Source organism: Mirounga angustirostris, unplaced genomic scaffold (assembly GCF_029215605.1).
Source record: "Mirounga angustirostris isolate CCGP_5_RB_7025 unplaced genomic scaffold, mMirAng1.0.hap1 SCAF_10, whole genome shotgun sequence".
In the NCBI taxonomy this organism is placed as follows: Eukaryota; Metazoa; Chordata; class Mammalia; order Carnivora; family Phocidae; genus Mirounga; species Mirounga angustirostris.
The window spans coordinates 104,474,370-104,487,664 of record NW_026991718.1 but is presented as its reverse complement, the minus strand read 5'-3'; the positions used below and the strand labels follow the sequence as shown (position 1 = coordinate 104,487,664).

The 13,295-nt window shown below is 40.2% G+C and overlaps 1 protein-coding gene across 8 annotated transcripts in view; it reads left to right on the top strand.

The window, feature by feature from the left end:
• PLCB1 (phospholipase C beta 1) overlaps positions 1-13,295 on the top strand; it is a 683,394-nt gene that overhangs the window by 524,795 nt on the left and 145,304 nt on the right. For all 8 annotated transcript variants that reach the window (XM_064572834.1, XM_045885403.2, XM_064572835.1 and 5 more), the window contains 6 exons: positions 824-908; positions 2,382-2,559; positions 6,658-6,725; positions 8,589-8,685; positions 11,225-11,309; positions 12,928-13,052. In XM_064572834.1, the coding sequence (XP_064428904.1) occupies positions 824-908; positions 2,382-2,559; positions 6,658-6,725; positions 8,589-8,685; positions 11,225-11,309; positions 12,928-13,052 (638 nt within the window). The remainder of the gene's footprint in view (positions 1-823; positions 909-2,381; positions 2,560-6,657; positions 6,726-8,588; positions 8,686-11,224; positions 11,310-12,927; positions 13,053-13,295) is intronic.

Sequence of the window (13,295 nt, the reverse complement as noted above, 5' to 3'; positions counted from 1 at the left end):
CTCTTTAAACGGGTCAAAGGCATTTGCAACCATTACTCCACTTCATCTTCTCGGCACCTTCTGTCCTTTTCCAAGAACAGTTATTATCCTCATTTTATAGATCCAGAGTGGTTGAGAGCCTGGAGCTCAGCTCAGCAAAGCCTACAGCTCCAGCCTTTGTCTATCAGACCAGATTCCTCCTGGTCCATAGTCAGGCTGACACCACCTCTGCTGCCCTATTATGCACATAAGGGGTGCAGACACCTTTCCCCAATGTGCCTGCTTCTTTTACCTTTCCTCCAGGATCCCCTCCCAAGTGGACACACTTCTGCCTGACGGCCCTTCTGTGTTTTAAGATTCTCTCTCTCTCTCTCTCTCCCCCTCTTTTCCTCCCTCTCCTCCTCTCTCACCTCCTTAAAAACACTCCTCCACAGCCTAGCTCTCTGCAGGTTAGATAAATCTCAACCAAGAATTCACCCGGACTCACGGATGAGTTCTGCCTCCAAGGTCTTGCATTTGACTTAGAATCAGGAAATTGAACAAAAGGAACTGAGCCCATAATTCTGAGACATTCAAGAATCCAGTGACTGGCAGATGACCTGCTATACTCTCCCTCTGTGTCTATGGAGACCAGCCTTAGGAATAGCTTTCACTGTCTATCTGCCATGTGGTATTCAAATTCACAGAAGTCAGGATAATAAACAAGGGGGTTAGAATGATAAATACTAATCCTGAAGGGTAAGAGAGGGAATCTCCTCTTTCTATAATTAATAACGAAAAGTAATCCTGTCCAAACTCTTTAAATGAGCCTCCTTGTTTGCTTTCTTTCTCTCATTCCCCTTAGCCCAAAGCAGCAAGCCAAGATGGCGGAGTATTGCCGACTGATCTTTGGAGACGCTCTTCTCATGGAACCACTGGAAAAATACCCAGTAAGCAGTTTCAAGGTTTACCCTTGAAGGAATGCCCCTGGAGTTGGGGGGGGGGGGGACTTCCTTACATCCTTTCCATGTTGCTCAGTAAGATTCATTCAGTTGTTAATGAAGTCTGACCAGGAGGAAACCTTCAGTGTGCCCTGCTGAGGCTGAGAGAAATGCCTCTGTCTTCTTCCTGTACCCTCCATCTTCTCCTTCCCCCTCTGACCGATGTGACTGTCAGGACTACAGAATCCCCCCCTCCCCCATCACAATCAGCCGCGGAGACATTCCTGGCAGACGGGGCTCTGATCACCAACCAGGAACCTTATCACACCCTTTGAGAGATATGGTAGAGCAGAATGGGACGTGGCAGGTGGCACAATGACACCCCCTTCTGGCCTTGCGTCCACTCCTCACGTCCTTGCATGTGCCTGTTCATGGAACTCAGGGCTCCTATTGCCCTGATAGCATCCCTGCTTTGGGAAGGAAAGCAATAGGAATACCTCAAAGTAGCCTCTCCCCTCTTGAACCCTTTTCCCTTGTCTCCGCACATTTGTACATGGCTTCATACCAATCTCCCGACTCCTTGCAAGAATAAAGGACCAGTGTAGGAGAGTTCACTGAACTTTCTAAAAATAACCCATCTTGGGACTTGCACGCATGCTCTCTGATACAATATCTAACAACCCTCTCATGGGAAATTGATTTTTCTCATTAGCCATGCAAGCTCGAAACACAAGAAATAAGCTTTGCCAATAAGGGTGGCTTGAATCTCGGGGCTGCAAGGAAATATGAAGCCACCAGTCCAGTCCTGCTGATGCCAAGGACATGTGTGGCTTAGCTCCAGAGTTCTGCATGGCGGGAGGGAGGAAGGAGAGTTTCCTCCTTTTAAACTGCATCTGAAAGGTTGATTCTGTATGCTTGCCTGGAAGCTCCTGCCCATCTTTACCAACCCTTCCTGACAGACGCCACACTAACTGGCCTCCCTCCTTTGAAAATCCAAGGCAGGGCCCTCCTATCTGTCCGAACCCAAAATGGTTGGATTTACGGTCCACAGCAAACTCCTGAACCTTTGGATTAGCAAGTCTCCCAGTACATTTCGATGGTCTTATTCATGGGGATTTTGTTATGGAAAAAAAAAAAAAAAAAAAGAGTTCGGTAATTAAAATATGCCTTTCATGTGAAAAAATAAAGAACTGCGAAACAGCAAAACACACTTACAAGAGTTTACTCGGCTGTACTGAAGGCAGTAATGAATAATCTAGAAACTCTTGGTGTCCAACACCGTCCTGGCGCCTTGGGGAGGGAAGCTGAAAGAAAGGGGCAATATTTTTTTTTAAGATTTTATTTGTAAGTCATCTCTACCCCCAACGCGGGGCTCGAACTCACCACCCCGAGATCCTGAGTCACACCCTCTGCCGACCGAGCCGGCCAGGGCACCCCTAACGGTGCGATATTTTTACAGAAGGCGCTTTTCTTTTCCATTAGCTGGAATCTGGAGTTCCTCTTCCAAGCCCTATGGACTTAATGTACAAAATTTTGGTGAAAAATAAGAAGAAATCGCACAAGTCGTCGGAAGGAAGTGGCAAAAAGAAGCTCTCAGAACAAGCTTCCAACACGTACAGCGACTCCTCCAGCGTGTTCGAGTCCTCATCTCCAGGAGCTGGTAAGGGGTTAGGGACTCTTGTTCCCTGTGCTGCATGGGTTTCAGAAGCGCTGACTTAATGTAGAACGACATTGAACATTCCTATTTGGACGCGCTTTAAAACTGCGCTGGTTTTTCTATTTCTGCTACCAACTGGGTGGCCTCGTTAAAACTATGCACACATATTATCTCCAGTTCTGTAGGTAGGGAGGCCCACGTGGGTCTCACGAGGCTAAATTCTCGGAGTCAGCGGGGCGGCTTTCCTTCCTGGAGGCCCTAGGGAATCCTATTCCTTGCTGGTTCCAGCTTCCAGAGGCCACCCACATTTGTTGATTTATGGCTCCTTCCCCAGTGTCAAGCCAGCAATGCCCCGTCTCACTTCTGGCATTGTACTGCCCTCTGACCACAGCCAAGAAAAGTCCTTTCCTTTTAGGAACTCACACCATTACACTGGACCCTTCTGGATAATCCAAAATAATCTCCCCCTTCTCAGTTCCTTAATCTATCTGCAAAGTCCCTCTCACCGTATATTCACAGGACACAAGACATATTCCCAGGACGTGGTCATTTGGAGGAGCCATGATTCTGTCCAGCACATTGGCCAAATCATCTTCAAACTGACCCCATGATTTTAAACTTCTCAAGGACAGTGATCTCTTAACATTCACTTAGGTCTGGGCACCAGACATTCACCGGATATATTATCATTGATGATATGCTGAAGAGTTCTGGGCAATTCCACTTATCCATATTTTATAGATCTCTTTTAAAATGTAAAAAGGTAAAGTTACTTGAATTATCTGTCAAAGCTCCTAGGTGATGCTTAATATCATTAATTTTCCTTTTAGATTTAAGTTGAAATAGATTTTTGTGGTTGATGAGAAAAGAATTCCAAGTGGTCACCCCATTTCCTTTGAATTGCTTGTCATTTAGTCTGATTTCTCTTCTAGCTTTAATCAGAATCTTGGCATTCTGGAAAGGGCATTAGGAAGCTCTCCTGATTGGAAGGTGAATAAGGGGAGGAAGCTTGAAGCTTGGATCTAGGAAGTTCTTCAATGAAAAGTTTAACTGACATTGGAACACTTTGGAAAACTGGCGGTATTTACAAAAACTGAACATATGCACACCCTGGGCCCCAGGGAGTCCCCTCCTAGGCATATACTGGACAAAGATGTTTATAGACAGTCATCAAGAGAGATGCAAGGAATTGCTTAACACAACGCTACTCACAACAGCTAAAAACTGGAAACCAACCAAATGTCATCAACAGATAAAGAGGTTGTAGTATATTCACACTGTGGAATAATATGCAACAGTAACGATCTACCTTTGCACACAAGAATAGGGCTACATCTCAGAAACATAATGTTGAGTAAAAGAAATCAAATACAAAAAAGTATCCGCCGTATTGATTCCATTCATATAAAGTACAAAAACAGGCAGAATGAGCCTATGCACTTAGAAGTCAGGAAATGGTGACCCTTGAAGAAGTGGCTGGAAGGGGATCCGAGGAGGCCTCTGGACACTGGTTTTATTTTGTTTCTTGATCTCAGTAACAGTTACTAAGGTCTGCGTAGTCAGTGCAAATTCATCACTCTATACACGTACAAGTATGTATACTTCTCTATATACCTATCATATGTCAATTAAAAGACTTCAGAATAATTTTTTAAATTAAAATATAAACTCCAGGACAATGGGCGGGTGGACCAAGACACTGATTTATCTTTTTTTTTTTTAATTTTTCCATCTCAATGGCCAATATCTTTTATGGGTTAGATAAAAATCCTTATCAACAGATATTATACAATTCTTTGAAAGGTTTTATGGGGGGATAGTTTTTGAATGTGTATTTCAAACATTATTATGCAATTCTGAATCTCTTCTCAAAAACAGTGTGTTCTCAGTATGAATGTTCTTTTGAAGGTTTGGAGGAAATATTATTAAGAGGCTACCTAGCATAATTCTTGAACCTCTCGAATCCAGGGAGGAAAGCAGGTCTTCCTTTGCATGGAGAAATTTTTTCCTGTGTGCTGTTCTCCCTATCAGTTCTGTCCCTCTTATTAACTGGATGCATAACACAAATAACGATTTTTATAGGCGGTGAACATCATTGCTTAATACAAAGTAAAAGCAGCAATCTGTTAGTAATTCAGTAGATTTCCTAAGCTAGCCCCATGGTCTGTTGTGCAATCTTTCTTTCAATGGAAAATTTTGGACATTTAAATAGGTAGGTAGGCTCTTGAATAATGAGCACTGCTAATTTACCATTTGGTTTGTAGATGGTCTCCGGTAATGGGAACTCAAGTAACTCAAAAAACATGCAGTGGTTCTTATTTCAAAACTAATTTATTTATCATGGCCCCTGTTGGCCAGGTGCCTTTTCCAGGATTCAGCCCTTTGTCAGTACACTTGTCTTAAAGAACTAGGGTAAAGTAGATTTTTTTTTTTAATGGTGCAAGGTTTTAGGGTCTTAAGATGCCTCCAAGGTCCTGCCAAAGACTTATAAGGGAGAAACCAGGGTCTGCTCATAGAGTCATGGAAGACAAGTTCTTTCTTTCCCCCCATACACCAAAGAATGACCTGATAGAGTATTTGAAATGATTGGTGTGTTTTTAGGTCCTGTAAAGCATTGTGTAAATGGTCTTGCCAAAGAAACTTTTAAATTGCTCTATAAAAAGAATCCCCTCTCTAATTAAAAAGCAAAAACTGGTTAAAAGAACTTGGAGCAACACATTTGATTATTAAAAAAACTTGAGTGCCAACTTCCTAAAAGAACATGTCTCTATATAAATATGTTTTCTAACCAAAATATAATGGATTCATCTTATTAACTAACACAATATCAACATCATAAAGTGGCTGTATGTGCTTTCTTTTAATAAACAAGCCATAAATAATGATTTGTTGGTCCCAGAAATCTTTTCCCTCTAAAGACATTTCATAAATACTTTGCCCACTGCTGTCATTGAGTAATTGATTGAACTTCGTCAGCCAAATGAAAATATGTATAAGCTTCTTCGAAGACATGCTGTGGACATTGTGTCATTTATATAGATTAAACGGGGAGGCTAACTTTCAGAAGGTTTGAGGGGGAGGGCCTTGCACGTGCAAGTTGCCTCATTGTTGAGCTAATATTGCCATCTACTGGGCTCATCCTATTATTGCCCCATGTGAATGCCAAAAGATAGTAGTCAAATCAAATAATGCTTTCTGTAGTTTTTAACTTGAAAATCTTTTTACGTAACTGATATCATTGGGTCTGACTGAGGCCCAGAGCTGTGGCAGAATTTAATACCTCATGCTGTATGAATATTTAAAGTAGCAAAATCAACCACCAAATTTTCAGAGAGGAAAAAGAATCCATTGAAATGACTGTGTATTGGCTAAAGATGAGGCTGAATTATGTTTGATTGAAGTAGATTTCCATGCATCACTATGTTAAGGGTTCATGCATTTTATCCTGTTTTTTAAAACGGGACCTAGCCATTTTCTAAGATACGTGCATTGCTTAGAGGACAATGCATCCATTAAATAAGCCTGCAGGCAAATCATAGGGTACAATAGTTAGCTTACAGTCTTTGTGTAGTTAGGTATGCTGCCACAGCCCCACCCTTTCTGTCCTAGCTCTTGTCCTTGGCCTTCACTATGAGGTCCCCTATGGCCTTGGAAAAGTGGCCACAAATTCACTGAGCACTGGCCAAACATCGCATGGAAGAGTCAGGGCTCAGAAAAAGAGGGAAAAGTGGGACAGGATAGTTTATCCCTTTTAGGGTCATAGAGACCCTGAAAGACAATGTACACATCAATATAGGATGTGTGTACCATAGCAAACTGTAGATGATGCCATATATTTTTTTAAACATACAGATAAAATTGTTAAGCATTTTCAATAGAAGGTGGGCATTTCAAATGTATTCGCAAATGAAACTTGGAGAAAAAAATCCATATTCAAAATCTCGGTATAATTATATAATTAATAAAATTTAAATATCCAAAGGAATCATTTTAAAACCATGAAAGGCCAATACCCAAGGAAATTTTTGGCAATGCACCTGTTAGCATGTGCTTCGAACCTTCAAACCTGTTACCTCATGATCTTTTATTAAAATTCCACAGGGGAAGCTGATACCGAGAGTGACGACGACGATGATGATGATGACTGTAAAAAATCTTCAATGGATGAGGTAGGTATCTAGGGACTGACTTTGGGTCACAGAGGCGCTTCCCCTAATTTGCCCACCCAGAAGGCGCCATTTGGATACAGTTCATGGTCACCTTCTGCCATCTAGTGGTCAAAAGAGTCATAGTTCACTTTAAAACTTTGGGTTACCCTGTTGGAAAATGAAAATGCATGCTGGGGTCTCTAAAGGAGTTAGCATGGCATTGAGCAAAGCTCTCTATAATGAACAATGCTGCTGAGACTGCCTTCCATCAAATGGGGTATCTGGAGGGTGAATGCAAAAATTCAATTCGTGACATCCAACCACCTGCTTCAATTTTTGAGGCAATTGAATGGATTGTCAAATGGCCCCAAATCCAGAGAAGACATGGGATTTGGGAGAAATGTTCAGAAATGTGACATTCATTCCATTATTGTAATTTTGTAACCACTAGAGATCCTTATTGATGTAAGCTCGAACGTCCCAAAGAATCTCATCAGCTCAGAGATATTATTTGCACAGAATCTAGAAGTGAATCTGGGATAGGTCAATTGGAATTTTAAAATTTTGTTGTAGCAAGGTCTTGGTCCAAAAGTTTATACTGAATCTGCTTTCCAATATATTGGAAAGCATCTGTCTCAGGGATAAATAATGAATGATAAGCTATTCTTACATGATGTTCTTCCTCTGGTACTTACTTCCTTTCATGTAGTCTAAAGTTTTGATTAATTAACTATGTTCATCCACTAAATTTCAAGTCAATGTCCAGGAGGAAAACTATTAATATGCTTGGTAAAGTAGTTCTGCCTGATAATTACTTCAGTTGCACATAACATTTATGACTGATTCTTGATCATTTAAAATTGTCTTACTAATTGAATGGTCCATTTGCAAATGAATATTTTCCAATTCACATTTAACCTAAATATTGCTACAGAAATTTTAAAAAGAAATCATGTCTCCATGCATTCTGTCTTCTGAGAATGGGAGAAAATATTAGATCAGTCTACAGAGGTCTGTCCATATCAATACTGCATTAAAACTTTATCAAAGTGATATGTAATAGCTAATCATAGCTAAAGTAACATGAGGTTTTACTATGTGCCAGGTACTTTTCTGAGCTCTTTCACATCAACTAACTCATTTAATAATCCCCAAAACTCTAGATGCTATCACGACAGATTTTATTCTAATTTAATGGGTGAGAAAACTGAGGCACAGAGCAGTTAAGTAACTTGCCCAAGATTGCACAGCTTCTAAGTGGTGAGTTTGGGATTTGAAATTAGGCCATCTGGCTCCAGAACCTGAGCTACTGACCCCTACCCTGAATTGTTTGCTTGCCTACTAGGCACCCAGGAACTAAGAAGGCAGGGAGAGATGAATGTTTGTAAAGAAAAGCAATAGCTGTTCACCCACCCCAACCTATTTCCACAAGGCAACTTTTTTTTTTTTTTTGGTTCACTGGCAGTTACCTACATACTAATTTTCATATTGTACAGAGAATTATTGATTTCTTGATGTATTAACCTTAGACATCAGCTAAGGAATTTATGCTATGGCAGGTGAAATAGGGCTCAGTGCTTCTCAGATTGTAATGTGCATTGAATCACCTTAGTAAAATGGAGATTCTTATTCTGGAGGCCAGTGCCCGGGGGGAGGGGGGGGATGGCACACTGGGACCTGTCCCTAATCCTCCCTCTTACCACCCCACACTTGCCTAACTTATGAGTGAGTTTTCTCCTGTGATGAACTTTCTATTGGCAATAATTTTCAGAAGAGGAGGGATGATGTTCTCTCTCGTGGGTCCCTGCATCTTTGCCCTGGGAAAAATAATCCTTGGGAAGGTAATGCTGACTCTGGGAATGTTATTTTTAATTCTGCTTCCAGGGGACTGCAGGGAGCGAGGCCATGGCCACCGAAGAGATGTCTAACCTGGTGAACTATATTCAGCCAGTCAAGTTTGAGTCATTTGAAACTTCAAAAAGTAAGTTATCCCTGGAGAAGAACCCCTAATGTAGCCTAGAATGAGTATCCTTTCAATACAAGGTAGTTAGAACAAAGAATATTACCCTTAACAGAACTCTTCTGGAAAGTCTTGAATATATGCCTGGGTGGACCATCATAACTGTGTGAGAAGTTTATTCTACGATGTTTCCCCAAAATTCTTAATAGGGCTGTAGGCCATCCACGGTTATCTGAAAGATACTAGAGTACAGCTAACTGAGAGTTTCACAGTTGTTTTTGTTCAACAACATAATGCGTTCCTTCCATTAGATAAGGGACAGTATTGAAATAAACTATTTACGCATCCCCCGGAAGGGGAGCGGCCAGAGAAGTGGTTAGCCCTGATGACTAGAAATAGAACACAATCAGTCAGTTCACCCACATGCTGTTTGTCCAGCCTGTTTGATAACATTAACTTCACATCATTTTTTTGTTCTCCCTTCATCCAAGTACACATCCGTACTGGATGCAAAGAAAAAAATAGCATCTTTCCCCCACCTAAAGAAAAGAGCCCTTTTATGAAATTGCCCTTTTTTTGATGAAATGTAAGATGCTATGAAGAGAATCCTTGGGACATTTTAGCTGCTTTTATGAGTGTGCTCTTAAAGGCTGAATTTTTGCTTAAATATAGCAGGCTCTGATAAAGCATAGTTTTATAAATACATCAAAATCTAAGCTTCTACATAACACACTTACGTATAAGTGTATAATTTTACCCAAAGAGCCTTAACTTTGTAGTATATAGTATCTAGATCTCTACAATGAGGAATTTAACTTTCAATACAGTTTATATATAAATATTTCAACATTTTTTTTATTTTTACAAGTACTGATACATCTTACCGCAAGTTGTTCAGTTTGAAATGTCCTAAAGTAGTTATTTTTATATTTCTATAACTTTCATTGGCTGTAAAATGAGTTTTCCTAATTCATGAGACAAAAGTTCCTAGACAAGTAGCCAAGTTGAGAAGGAACTGATGCATTGATAATCTTTCAGAACCTGTTAACAACAGCATGGGCCAAAGATTGACAAACAAGTACTTTTCTCCTTGTGTTTCACTGAACATACATTACAAAAGCACCTACTAAATGGACTGAATTTTAACTGGCAGTCTTGCTTAAATAACTAGTCATATGAAAATAGGTTTCTGATGGACCAAAATAAGAGAAGTAAGGGTTTCCTGTAGAGTTGATTAAATTGGGGAAAGGTAAGGAGATGGATAAAAGAGTCTAGGAATGACTTAGGAAGAAAAATGAGGCTTTAATTATGGAAAGTGGGCATCAAAGAGGAGAAAATGACTCAAAGGTAATAACTGTTTAAAAACTGAGAGCTGGAGGCACCTGGTGGCTCAGTAGGTTAAGGGGCTAAGTGTCTCCCTTTGGCTCAGGTCATGATCCCAGAGTCCTGGAATGGAGCCCCACGTCAGGCTCCCTGCTCAGTGGGGAGTCTGCTTCTCCCTCTCCCTCTACTCCTTCCCCTGCTTATGCTCTCTCTCTCTTCTGCTCACTCTCTCTCTGAAAGAAAGAAATAAAATCTTAAAAAAATTTTTTTAAATAAATAAATACAAACTGAGAACTGTCGAGGTGCCTTGCTGGCTCATTCAGTTGAGCATCAGACTCTTGGTTTCAGCTCAGGTCATGATCTCAGGGTCCTGGGATCGAGCCCCAAATTCAGCTCTACACTCAGCCCAGAGTCTGCTTCAGAGTCTCTCCCTCTGCCCCTCCCCCCACTTGCCCCCACACTTTCGCTCTCTCTCAAATAAATAAAATCTTAAAACAAAATAAACATAAATTAAAAAAAAAAAACAACCCTGAGAGCTTTCTAACCACACTTGCCTCAGTATTGTGTGTGACACTTTGGGTTTTTAGCTGGGAGGAGGACAGAGAAGCTGTTGGACTCTTAGTCTTTAACGACTAAGATAACTTTGTTTTATTTCTTCCATTCTAATGGGAAGTTTGGATTCCACTTTAAAAATGTTGCTCCTGTATTCTATTGAGACCTCTAGCACATTCATCTCTCAGGCCTCTCTTATCTAATCTGAAAATGAGGCCATCAGACTGGAAAATTTCCAAGGATTCTTCTGCTTTGAAATACCCTGATCTTAATGTCACGTTAGCCGTTTGAATTGAAGGGGCGCATACAAACTGAGGCAGTGACAATGCGATAATCAAAGAGAGAGTCAGAGACACCAATCTGAATGGATTTAAAACAGAAGATTCCCCTAGGGCTCCTTTTCTTTTAACAAAACAGCTTTCATTTACCACATCTAAAATTCATTTCCCCATCCTAATACAAGGCCATAAGCAGAGCTGACTCAGGTAGTAAGAATTAGAAGAAACAGCTTCCTAGAAGACTCAACTTTGGGTACAGATAAATGGTTCACTGAAAGAGATACATTTATAAAGTTACATTGGGGATTCATTGCCCTAACTTCACTGAACATGCGCCTACTTCTTACATGTTATAATTTATACCATTACATTTTACTTCTCGCCTGTTTTTCTTGTCATGAACTCAGAAAGAAACAGAAGTTTTGAAATGTCTTCCTTCGTGGAAACCAAAGGCCTCGAGCAACTGACGAAGTCTCCAGTGGAATTTGTAGAGTATCCTTGATTTGACGATTGAAGGCTGAAGTGACCCAGTTGAAGCCATTTGTTTGATTTTTGTCTTGAATAAGGAGAAAGGTGTATGAAATGGCTTCTGACTGCCACGTGGGTGTGAGAAATAGTTTCAGGTTTCATAGGCGAGGCTGAGGAGGGTGGCCTCGCATTGGTCTCTGCAGTAAAGGAAGCTAAAAATCAAGGTGATTTTCACACCATCAAGCCCTTTCTCATGCGGCAATTTGCTTAATCTTTCTGAATTTCCTCATCTGTAAAACAGAAACCGTGATACCAGCTTTACGGCTAACCTTTTGGATTAGGGACAACATTAGTAAAATGTGTGTATATACTTTATACATATGTCAGATAGACTGTATGTAAGACAGAATGTATATATATGTAAATATAAACTTTCTTGGCATGTCACATCCTTACGTGTAATAGGTGTCCAATCAGAAGATAGTTGGGATGATGATAAGAATATAAATTTTGGGACGCCTGGCTGGCTCAGTCAAAGGAGCATGTGACCCTTGATCTTGGGATCATGAGTTCCAACCCCACGTTGGGTGTAGAGATTACAAAAAAAAAAAAAAAACTTAAAAAAGAAGAATATAAATATATATTACCAATAATGGCTTTGTTGATAGTCCTGACAACAAAAACTTACAATTTTTATCCATAAATCAAAAATGAAACAAGTCTTTAAATTTTTTTCATGAAAGTAATAAATAGTAAATGTCTCAAACAGCCCAATTTCATGAAGCAAGTCCCAGAATAAAAATAAAGTCACCCTTAGAACTCATCCACAACAGGAGAGGAAACAAATGTAAAACTCCATACACAAAGTCACACTCTTAAGTGTTGCCTCTTGGATAGACTTTCCATTCACTGTCTTATCTCTTTGAACCCTCACAATAGGCCTAGAATGTAGGGATTGTTTAATCTATTAAGGAGGGAAACCAACACACAGAGCTAGGTAACTTGTTCCCTGCCCAAGCTCACAACCTTAGCCAACCAATGCCAAATTTGGTAATAGGAAGAGTCGGCCAGGTTTTAAAGACATAGCATTGTTTAATAGCTACGTAGTAGTCGAGAGCTAATGGTTCTCAGGATCGAAAACTGATGGCAGGAGGAACTCAAATACAAAACAAGGTCAGCACCTTCTGTGCTCTATTTACCTTGTTATCCATTATAAAGAGTACCACAGTCTTGGCAAACAGCATTATCAGAGAAGGTTAAAAAATGAGCAGAGAGCACTTCAAAAATAGCCATGCAGTTCACATTAGCTTTCCGCCAAAGACAATATCACGCTCTCACATACTTAGACATGCTTGAGCTTCCTCATGTGTCCTTCATCGTGAAGCCTGTGACTCGGTCATTTTTGCTACCCCATTAGTTTTTACCCACAAGGCTCTGCAAAGGTGATAGTACATTTCTATTATAAAAGCACATTTATTCTGTGTGTTCAGGAAGTTTTTGACCTTTTTCATCGACTAGCCCAATGAGATCATCAACAGTTAGTTCATTTTCCAATGGTAGAAGGAAGGAAGGTGGCCTCTCAGTTAATAGTATTGGTTAATTATTTTTATAATTGTATTCACTACTTAACATGATGGTCCAGATATAACAAAATGCAGCTTAGCAGGATATATCCAAAAGGAACCCGTGTGGATTCATCTAACTACATGCCTCAGCTCTTCTGGAATGCGGGTTGCCAAATGGTTGCACTTAATTTTCAAACTGTGGGTAAGTAGCACAGTTAAAGTTCATTTCCGTTCTGTTATAAAGCCACATTTCCAGACGAAAAAAGAAACAAATTTCAGTGAATTTCATACAAAAAAAAGGTAACCTTTGAAAACAGAGAAAACTGTCTTTAATAGTTTATAAACAAGTCTTTGTTTTTAGTGGTTTTGCATTATTTGCAAAGAAAAATTTTTATGCTATTTAAAGCAATATGTAGAGGGGCACCTGGGTGGCTCAGCTGGTTAA